This window comes from Anopheles maculipalpis, chromosome 3RL (genome assembly GCF_943734695.1).
Source record: "Anopheles maculipalpis chromosome 3RL, idAnoMacuDA_375_x, whole genome shotgun sequence".
Classification (NCBI taxonomy): domain Eukaryota; kingdom Metazoa; phylum Arthropoda; class Insecta; order Diptera; family Culicidae; genus Anopheles; species Anopheles maculipalpis.
In genome coordinates, this window is record NC_064872.1 from 92,117,995 (window position 1) to 92,129,651 (window position 11,657).

General features: G+C 45.3%; 1 protein-coding gene across 1 annotated transcript; it reads left to right on the top strand.

The window, feature by feature from the left end:
• The first annotated feature begins 8,764 nt into the window (after positions 1–8,764).
• Positions 8,765–11,657, top strand: LOC126563596 (protein brown). The gene is made up of 7 exons (XM_050220242.1): positions 8,765–8,936; positions 9,146–9,194; positions 9,483–9,672; positions 9,838–10,214; positions 10,280–10,598; positions 10,676–11,039; positions 11,263–11,657. Exons 1-7 carry the CDS (start codon positions 8,765–8,767, stop codon positions 11,655–11,657), a joined length of 1,866 nt encoding a protein of 621 aa, XP_050076199.1.

Genomic DNA, 11,657 nt, shown 5'->3' on the forward strand with positions numbered 1-11,657 from the left:
GGTGGTCAATAGGTAGGTTTTCGATTCCGGTGTTAATGTATCTGTAAAGAAAGCAAACATTTTCCAATGATTAGTGAAAATAGCGAAAACGAGAGAACACAATAAAAGCAGCAGTTTCCAGTTCCCGACAGACAGCCGGATTTGAAGTGCGTGTTAAATAAGATAGCATACTCTACAAATGACTTCCTTCCGCTTGCTTGGAGCAGATCATCTAGCAGACTAGCAAAAATCTGGTCGTAACAATCTTTGCTTCAGGCGTCAGAAGTAAGGGTCGGACCATCCGAATCCGAACGGAAAATAGGAGCCGTAGTTGCACAGCGTTCTCCCTTGCTGAGTATTTACAGCAGGAAAGGAAACATAATTAGATTCGATCGTAATCGTTCGCTACACTGATCCACTAATTCGCCTATTTACGGTTGATTGCAAACGGTTCTTAATCAACCAGCGCACGTTCTTATCACTCGCTCAACATCTAACCGGTCGAAAAGGGTTGAACGAGGCTGAAACTCACCCCCGTTGCGCTGGATGCCGTGCTCTAAAGGATGCGTGCTAGAACTGTTGCCAAAGTAATGTTAGTTTTTGGCACACTGGCTACTTTCACGCTGCGGCGCACATGTGTGTCACTTAGTGGTTAATGCAACAATAATCATACTCCTTAACATAACGATCTTTTAAATCAGACCCCGTGCGTTCGAAAAGCGTACGATCAAACTAGGGTACACCAGTGAGAGAAAGAAAGTAGTTCGCCTCAATCTTTACACCTAACACTGTTAGCATACAAACGGTAGGGCGAACCGGGAACACCAGGGTAAAGGCAGTGTAAATGCAAAAGAGGTACAATCGAATATCTAATTATTACCTTCTTTATTCTCCTATTTTTAAATAAACTTATGCGCGCTTAAAACCTTCAGCCTCTTAAAAATATTACCCCTGTCTACGGTTGGGCATGGAGAGCAGAAGCAACCCCGAGGACAGGTACAGCAGCCACATACACTTACGCTCACACACAAGTCGGAATTGACAGGGTGGGCAAGGTGTTGGGCTGGAGAGTTAGAGAGACCGAGATAGGAAGATGACGATCGTGGTCCGAAGCAGTTCAATAGAAGATCGGGAGGCACTTTTTTAGGGGTTGTTTTCTCATTCAGCCAAACACATACATGCTGACCGATTGGGGCATACGCACCAGGCTCTAGGGGTGAGATAAACGCCTGAAGATCGGGGGTCATTTCTACATACATTTTTTTCATAACTACAGAGGAATTACACCGGTGGAGTGATGGAGACGAGAGGGCGCGATGCGGCTGTGTTAGGGCGCAAGTTTTAAGAGCAACTTCGTCGAGTAACAACACAAACGCAAGTACCTGACCACCCTACACCCTGCCTCCTCTGCCTCGACCTGCCTGCCAGCCTGTTGTTGTGATGGGTATGGTCTGCAGGAACAATTATGAACAATCGTCATCATGTACCGGTCAGTTATGAGTGATGATGATGCTGGAGCTGCTGCTGATCTTGATGTTCCTCTTGTTGGTCTTGGTGGTTAGTGCTTGTGTAGTTTCTGTTATTATCTTTATCGAATTTATTCAATACCATGCGCATGTTTCGTTCGACCATCGGCTGCCCCTCTTCGTTCAAGACTCCATTTTTTTTTGGGGATGAAAAGTTTTTTGTTGCTTCTTTGGGGATTAAGCTTCACGCGTTTGGAGGGAAGACAAAAGAAGGCAGACGGGGAATGTGTGAGCACCCGAATGTATACGAAGCGCGTTGAGACGTTCAAACAAAATCTCGGTGCGTTTAATTTCGTGAAGGTGAGAGGGTACGTGAATAAGTTAAATTCAATTCAAACCCCAAAAACGGCTGTCCAATCACGTCAACTACTAACACGCACACCACCGACCGCTTAGTCGAGTGGATTTGGCTTTGTTTTGTCGGTGAAGCGTCGAAAAATCTCACATCGACATGATTAAGAGGGCTAGCGCGAGTCGAGATTTGGTTCCCCTCTAGGACAGTACTTACTAGCGAACGTTTGGATTTTTTGGCCATCAGGACAAGTTTCCGGATGGTACGCGATGAGCAGGCATCGTAAAGAGGCTTAAGCAAAGTAAAGATGCTTAAGGTGATTGAGGAAAAGGGAAGAGTCCCAGGCAAGAGCCAAATACACTTACTGTTTCTAGCTCTTTCTGTCTACTTCCCCCTCCTCGCTTTCCGTCCACTTTTTAACGCCGTTTGTCGCGCGTACTTGCGCTGTGTGCTGAATTTAACATATTCGGCGGATTGTTTGCCCCGAAAGGTATGGTAATTAATCGATATTGTCCCACATCTTTCCCACATTCATAATCAACATCTGAACCATCATCATCCACGCTGAGCAAAAAAGAATCTTATGGACGATCATTTTTTTGTGCTCGAATGGTCGAGACAGATGCAAAAGGAGAAAAAAAACTCCAAAAAAATTATATGCATGGCTCCGCATGGTGTGGCATTTCGCCCCAAAACTCAATGGAATTTTAGACAAACTGTCGACCAAAGGTTATATAACCTGTTTGAAGAATCCTCGCCTATCATCGCGTTTGGGTGGTTTTGGGCTGGTCCGGCTCAAAGCCATACCGAACGGATGCGGGTCAATGTTGGTAGCAAAGCCCGTTTGCAAAAAAAAAAAACAAAATAAAAAATATGATTTAGTTCAGCATGACAAAAACAGTGGAGCAATGGACGAAAGAAAGGTTCCTCATTAAGCAGTGGCGTTAGTTCGATACCCGCTTGAAGAAATCACTCGACGCTGCTATGCGAAGAATGCATCTCACAATCAAGCGCATGTTCGTGTCTTATCTGTATGTTGAAGTCTTTCTATGCACATTATGCTAAACATGGCTGCTTAATCGCTTTATCAGCGTTTTGAATTTGTTAACACGATCGTCTCGCATTGCTTCTAGTTTTTATCGCCTTTTTTATTCTATGGAGCGGAAATCGTTAGAGCCAATGAGCCACCACCACCAGAAAGTGTAATAGAAATCATGACGACTTACCTTTTACAGCTGCACGCAACGGCGGTTGATTCTGATTTCCAATAGCCACAAACACACTTGGGAGACTGCTAAATCGCCAACCGATCAACTCATGGACGGATTTGGCTGACTCTATTGCTCCCTAGTTACAGTCGGTGACGCGTTGCGATGTCCGTTAGCACCTTTTTAGCGGGTCATACAGTTGAGCCACACACTCACAATGGGACGGAGCAAATGATGAAGGAATAGCTTTTTTCAGTTTAACCAAACACGTTCCGCGGAGGCACTCGTCCGGGGAACGGAGGAATCAATTTTTGACAGTCAGTATTTGCTATTTGTCTCGTTATCGTCATTCCGACATGGTACGACGATGGCCCGTAGGGTGATGAGTTAGCAGCAATCTTCTGCACGATTTCACACACTGATTAGCACTGCGAGCACTTGTGAGGACAAGGACTTAACAACATCACCTCGATCTTAGTAACTTGTACTTAGGATGGAATTAAATCATACGTCAAACACAACAATATCAAAACCGCATAATTTATAACACTCACACTCACTTCTGATCACTGAATGGCTGATTCACTGATGATAATTCACAAAAACACACACACAAAATTAGTCATCCGTTAGGAAGACAAGTGCGATTGCGGTTCAGAACTGCGAGCATGTTCCGCTGTCACCGATATCAAAGCCCGATCAGAGCCACGCACCGAATGAGACGTCACGCAGACGACTCGTACGCACCTGCCCGTTTGATGGAGGCTGCAGCGTGATCTTGCACCGGACCGTACCGGATTAGATCGTCTGATCGTCAGCCGCAGCAACTGCTCCGGAGGGTGGGGCAAATGAAAACAAACAATTCGGCACACAACCCACCGAATCTGAGTGTGGCCTGCCGGACTGCGCGAAACTGTGATTTTCTCCACACGCCAGAATGCTGGAACGGCACGCGCGATCACAACGCCGACGCAACCGTATCAAACTGTGCGTGCGATCTCGCTCGCACTTTAAATTGCCACAACGGAGGCTGCCCGGCTGTGTACTTCCTTCCAAGCTCAGCGGTACGTTGGTAATAAAATATTACTAATGACTAAAATTGATTTTCCCCTGAAACGAGCGCCGGAATTTGGGATTTCGTTGCCGTACAACCACACAAATGTGTGTGTGGCTGCGTGCACACGCAAACACAGCAACGGCAGCAGCAGAAAAATGAAATAAAAACCCCCCAAAGCAGATGATGGACAAGAGAAGATCAGTCCCGCGGTGGTAGGATATTGGTACACAAAAGGAGGCAGGAAGGTTCCCGGGCACCGGGGAACGGGATGCTGCCCGGCGGAAGGGCAACGAAAATAACAATGCCAATACAGCATCCGTAACCAACGCAAGTACGAGCCGCACACGGGAAAGAGAACGGACCACACCGCCCAAAAGCGCGCAGGAGCGAGACGAGCAGGCACCAATAGAGGCACCACAATTACACTCTATTGACCCACAGCAATGCACGGTCCCGCCGTGAATGGGCTAGAAGGAGAAGCGAAACGTCTTAAGGAGGCCGGGTGAATCACATGGCGCAGGCAGACGAAGACAAGGTGCTTAACAGGAGGCGAGAGAGAAAAAAAACCTTGACTTATTTGTTTACCGTATTTTCGACAGACGAACATTTGCTGTAAGTACGCATGTGCGCATGTGCGTCCGTCCGGAGACCGTTCGTGTTGCCAGCATAGAGAGTTGTGATCCGGCTGTCTTCTACACACATACACTTTATTCTACACACATACACGAGGGTGCGACTTTGTATGCTTCCTAGCATTCTGTGCTAGACCAAAATCTCGGATGCAAAAGTAAGGATCCGAAAATAAGGACAAAAGATTAACGTAAGAGATCACCGAGACGCATTGCTTCAAAAATGCATTCTGGACAGCCTTTGTGGGTACCACAGGTGTATTGCCAAACTGAGCATCTGCAAAATACAGCAGAAATGGAAATGTTTAATCTGGCTACGCTTTATCCTTGCATTCTAGAAGGACGGATGTGCTTTTTGTGCGTTTCTATGTCTGTTCGTCCTTATGAAAGAAACAGTTACCGCCGACGAAGGGTTCACCCCTGTTACTGAATGTTACTTTTGAAACTCTTTCGAAAACCACGAATTACAATTCACATTCTGGTTGGGAGACATTTTCTCCGCCGAACCTTATCCCGAACGGCACCGGATCCTTAAGAAAGGCACCTTATCCCGGGTGTACTCGGTTTGTACTTTTCAAATGATCGGAATAGAAAAGTCACGTTTCACGTAAAGGAAAAACACACACGCTTTTAACCTTTAGATTTCAACCAACAGAAAAGTTTGCAGAAAATCTTCGAAATTTTCCTCAGTCGTCTAAAATTTTCTGTGTTGCGTGTTGTTACGGCGCTTGATTATCAATCGTATAATCCAGGAATGTTTGGGGCTGTCCGGTGGTGTAGGCGACAGCGGCGGCGGTCTTCACACGGCAGGATCGGGGTTCAAATCCCATCCTGTGTCTACCTGTCTAACTGTGAGAACTGTTTAACCAACTACTTGGTATCGGCAGTCTAAACCCATTTCGATGGCCGGCATGACCTTAGAGGTTGTTAAGCCAAGAAGAAGAATCCAGGGCTGTGTAGCATAATCGATACACACCGTACCCGTTTCCCCAGGTCGGAAAACTGCCATGGAAAATTGCATTTTTTTTTTTACTGCACCTTCCAACATTTCGGTTGGTGGTAAATCGACTGAGCAACGCGCAGACGTAAATGGAAGGATCGTTAATTGTTCAATATAGTCTAGCCTTTCCCACAAAACAAAAAAGCCGCCCTCGCCAAGCTTATTAACCATGAAATCGCGAACAATTTCATGATCTTTGTGAACGGAGGCAGTACGAGAAACACGGGAGAAGAATTGAACACAGGGTAATAGTTTGATTTTTTGTACACCCGCCGTGCGTCCGAAGCGTCGTGAAAATGGCGAAAATCTATTGAGGTCGTATGGAAAATTTCGCCTTAATCGATGGATTGGAACAATTTTGATTGAGTTGCCTTTTTCGCTTTAAGAGCTGTGTGCTGGTGCTTATTATGAAGTGGTCCGTGCGGGGTATTATTGGTGGCGTGAGAAAAGTTATCCTGTGAAGTTCAAACGACGTGAAGACTACTCATTCAGTACTTACAAATCAATACTTTAGACAATAATGAATTGTGTGTGCATTTATTTGCAAAAAGCAGAAAAAAGAGCTCAGACCATGCTCAAAATCACCTGCATACAGATAACGCATAACGAAACCACACATCCGCCAAATGGTACGCAAAGTATCCGTACTCGAAACCAAAGGAAAAGCCCCATCATGTAGCCCCGGATCCGTAAAACAGGGGTTCGGTGGTAACTGGAGCTGGAAAATTGCTCAATCCATCGATCGTTCAAATCGATCAATCACATCAAACGTTCTTTTCCGTTTGTTCCTTCCGTTTTGATATCCGACAAAAGAAGGAAGGGGAATGAGGGCCCATTTTCTAACGGACACCTGGTACTGTGGAGGAAGAAATTCGTGCAGCCTACGCGCGCTCAATAAATCATTCTCGCTTGGGTCTGCCACTTTCCGTGCTTCACCAACGATCCCTTACCAAAAAGCTGGGACCTCCAGCGGAACGAGTTTAGGAAGTACTTGTGCAGGATGATTTGAGCTCTTTAGAGAAAAAATAGTGCCGGAAGGCACCGTCTAGCACACACGGAGAGGAAAATGTTCTACCTCGTTCTAATTATCCCAAAAAGAACCTGCTGCTTACGGCCTCGCACACTTCGAGACATCTCGATGTAGTTAGAGGCGGTTGGGCCAATGACCACCGTGGCCATTGGCTGGCTAGTAGTAGAACCTCATTTTTACCGGAAATTATCCCAAACAATCTTTCTACACCCTTTTCGAGGGTAAGTCGTTTGTACTCGTTAGGGCAGGCATATATTAGTTTACCACTTTTGAGCTCCAGCCTGTTTTTTCCTCCGGCAAAAAGGAGCGGCGAGTAAGCTTACAAATGGTCTGCAGCAACATTAAAAAAGCCAGTACAAGATATTGTTTTTTACTGCATTAGCTGTTAAATATGCATCGGTACCTTTCTGGCTGCATCAGGTACTTTGGAAGACAATGGCATACTTTTGGGTTCATGCTGCTATGGTTTGACCGGTATTATGTTATATTTTTAGGGTCGTCCTTGAGCAGTTCAAGTCGTAGCCGAACAGGAACGTTTGCCAGCCGTTGTAAGCTAATCCGCTTCGATGTGGTAGAAGGTCGGTTTGCCGTGGGTAATCATTTGTCTAAAGGTTATCTTAAGTCCTGCTCTACGGGGTTTAATGCTAACACAGGTACAGAATAATTTTCGCTCGCTACCTGGTATTCGATTTTCTAAACCATCGCATCAGACATTTTCTATTGTCTCTATTTTCAGCTGGAATTTGAAAATATCCTTTAAGACACTGATGATCTTTGCCCTACCTGTCTTAAAATCAGGATGGAACTAGGCATCAAGCTAAGGTGCTTTGTTTTTACTAGCACAACTGCTACTCTTACTCATTTCGTCCTTAAATAATTTCCTATTGTTTCTACACCTGTTTTACAAGTCGATACAGCCTGCAATTCATGTCCAAAATCCTGAGAGCACTGCACACCTTACCTTTCTTGTCATTCTTCCTTTTCTTGGCTTAACGACCTCTAAGGTCATGCCGGCCATCGAAATGGCTTTCTAGACTGCCGATACCACGTAGTTGAATAGTCAGTCCTCACTACGGGGGGACACGGTCCGGATGGGATATGAACCCCGGTCCTGCCGTTTGAAGACCGGCACCGCTGTCGCCTAAACCATCGGGACGCCCATCATTATGTTATATAATTATCGCTTGACATTATGCTTGCTATTGCTGTTTCCCTTTTCCAGAGCAAGCAAACCCGTGATATGGGTTTGGCCACAATTTGGCGTATTTTCTTTTTTTCGTTTATTTATAGAGGCTTTGAGTCTTAGAGACTACATTCGCCTCTCTAAGTTTAGCGTATTAGATTATATTTTTATTACCACATATTATGATAAATTGTTGTAAAGAATTATGTATAGAAAGGATTAAAACAGCGTTTCTTCACAGAGAGGATTAAACCGCCAGAAAGGATTAAAACAGCGTTTATTCACACCAACACGTGCGCTAACTAATCGTTGTCAACGACTGGGCTGCTAAACTATGACTGTATGTGGCGTTTTGTTTTGGTTCCTTTTCCTCCTTTTATGGATTGGTTTGACCATCATATGAGTATCTTATCAGCTTTCAAATAATTACTCATAATACAACACACAAACATACTTGACATCGAACCTCGGACGCAAACCTTGCCATTGGTTCACAATTTAGCAAAAATTATAATCCAGCTCAGACGTTCGAATCGACCAGCTCTCTCGTAATAAGCATACAAACTATGGTTTATTTTGAAAAAGCGTCGCTAGAGAAGGCTGAAACAATAATAACGGCAAGTGGGCCTATGCATGCCTTTCCTTATCAGCGTTGAATGCCGATTGCTCGGACCTAGCGTATCTTCTAGACTCCAAAGAATGCAATCGCATCAGTCCCAACCGAACAGCGATCGTGCACAGTGTTTCGTACGGTAGCGGTCTATTTCGTGCCACTATTAGAAGTCGATTCGATTACTTATAGTGTATGGTTCTCTGCCAGGTGATGCCAATTGTGAATTACGTAGCTTGACTAAAACGAAATGAGTAAAAACAAACCAGATCCTAGTAAACCAAATGGCGCAGTCTTGCTTGAATGGAAAAACCTGACCGTCAGTGTGCGACCATCATCTGATCGACAAGGGGCATCCGCCAACCAATGGTACGGTCGACCCGGACATCAACAAAAACGAGAAATCACTCTTCTTCGAAATGGTACGTTAATGGCTTCCTCAAATTGTCGCAGGCAGGAAACGATACGCTCAAATTGTGCTGATAGTGAGTCTGTTCGCAAACCTTGATCTGAACGTTGTTACTGCCATTTAAATAAGACAGTGATAATGTTGTTGAGCCGAGCTCTAAATATCTTCATCGTCCGCATCGATTAACAACCTTTTTTACTTCACTTGCTAATTCCCTTGCAGCTAGCGGAGCAGCACGATCCGACAACTTAGTGGCCATCATGGGCCCAAGGTTAGTAGAGGCAAGCTACACGAAATGGGACCCGCATAGCCTTTCGTAATACAACAAGCATTCGCTCAAAGTGTAAAATCAACAACAGTTCAATAGTATTACGAAACTGCCATGCGTTAACTTAAAGTCTGTTCTCGATGTTGAGTCACTTTGTGCTAATAAGCATGAACAAAACATTCTAACATTCGCTCAATGTGGATAAGTTTAACAAGTGTAACTCTAAATGGGGGTTGCTTTTAGTCACAGTCAGTTAAACTATAATCAATGGTTTGGTTCTTATCCCCCTAGTGGTGCTGGAAAAACAACGCTACTTGCCGCCATTTCAATGCGAATTTCTGGCTCAACCAACGTTCATGGAAAGGTGCTTATCAACGGTCTGTACGTGACCAGGACGCAGATGAAACAGTTGACTGGGTTCGTGCCGCAGTACGAAATCGCCCTACAGACGCTGACCCTTGCCGAGCATCTAAACTTTGTGGTAGGTCCTGTAGACAGCATGTGATTGTGGATCGCTTTCAGAAACTTTGTTTGCCAAAGCAAAACCGTTACTGTTGAGAGCACAATCGCGAGAATGTTGGGGCTGGTCCTACCATCTAACTACTCCACTCATTAAAGTCTGCCTCATTTGTCTGGGTTCCGATAGGCTAGGCTTAAAAATGTCACATGTGCCACTGTGCTGCGCATCGTCAACGAGCTTGGCCTACATGGCTGCTGGGGGACGCGGATTGCCCAGCTATCAGGCGGGGAGCGAAAGAAGGTCAATTTGGCAGGTGAGTTACTGACCGAGCCAGAGATTCTCTTCTGCGACGAACCAACGACTGGCTTAGATAGCTTCAATGCTGCCTCGGTCATGAAAACGCTCCAGGGTCTGTGTGCCAACGGTAGACGCGCGGTCATATGCACGATACACGACCCCCCTTCGCAAGTGTTTCAGTGCTTTAGCGATGTTATCCTGATGCAGGATGGTGGAACCGTCTTCTATCAGGGACCAACAGCAGATCGGATAGATTTTTTCCATTCGTAAGTCAACACTGCGTGTCGCTTTCGCTATATGCAGCAATTTACATTTGCATTTGATTTTCCAGCATCGGCAAGCAACTTCCGGCAAGCGGAAATCCTGCCGACTTTTACTTCAAGCTCGTAAGCCCCGATGCAAGTACGTTCGCGGCCAGTGAAGCAGAAGAAGCCATCCATCGGTATGAGATTGTGCGTAAGGCCTGTCGAGAAAACATCGCCCGAAAGTGTCTCATGACCCGGTATCATCAGGCAAAGATTATCCAGAAATTGGCCAAAGATAAACATCGCGTATCCCGGGCAAAACAACTGATGATACTGATGCATCGGACAGCACTCGATAGTTTTCGAAACGTACGCGAATATCTTACTGTGACGGCAATATTTCTGGTAAGAAATTTCAAAGAGATGCACCCATGTAGTTACACCCCTTTGCTTCATTAGTATTTTTTCTGCAATCCCAACAGTTTACCAGCGTGGTGATAGCGTCGTTGTACTACGAAGTACGTCCAACATCTCAAACGTCAATCCAGGACATACGTGGAGCACTGTTTCTAATGATAAGCGAACTGGTCTACACGATTAGCTACGGTGTGTTTTACACGTTTCCCTCCGAAATGCCACTGATTCGTCGGGAGGTTGGCGAAAAGACCTACAACCTTTCCGTGTACTACGTTCACAAAGTCTTGTACAGTGTCCCGAAAGCGTTTTTAGAATCCTTCCTGTTTATTGGTGTGGTGTATGCATTTGTTGGCTTCACCACGGATGTACTAACGTACTGCTGCATGTCACTAGTGGCTAGTGGTGCAAGTATACTTGCAATGGCTTACGGTATAGAGTTTTTTGTTTCATCACCTCCCAAGTTAAGGTTAAGAACGCGGTCTCACTCAGTATACATATGGAAAAGGACGTACATCAACGAAAACGAGTGTAACGAACATCTTTCCACATTGATCTTCATCGTGAGACCACGTTCTTTTCACTTCTCTTAAGCCTTTCCCTTCGTAGTTCACAACACTAAACTTTGTGATGATTCTTCTACGTTTCTTACCAGGTTATCTACTTTCCTGCACAGCTGGTACCATGAACATGGCCATCGAAACTAGCAATATCGTATTCCTAGCCTTTATGCTACTTGGCGGTCTGTATCTCAACCTACGAGCTTTCCCGCTGCTGAAGTATCTTTCATTTTTCTTCTTCGCCAGCGAGGGCGTTTCCGTGTACTATTGGCTTCCGGTGGAATCGATCCCTTGCAACGATTCCTTAGACGGGAACGTAACGATCACCTGCCTGGCGAACGGGAAAGCTGTGTTAGAAGACGCAGGATACGCTACGTCTTATGACGAACTCCACCTGAACTTCCTTGTCCTGACGGTACAAATTATCCTGGTGCATCTGGTGTCTTACGTGTTGCTGCGGAAATTTGTTCGCAAGGCTGGATTCTACTGA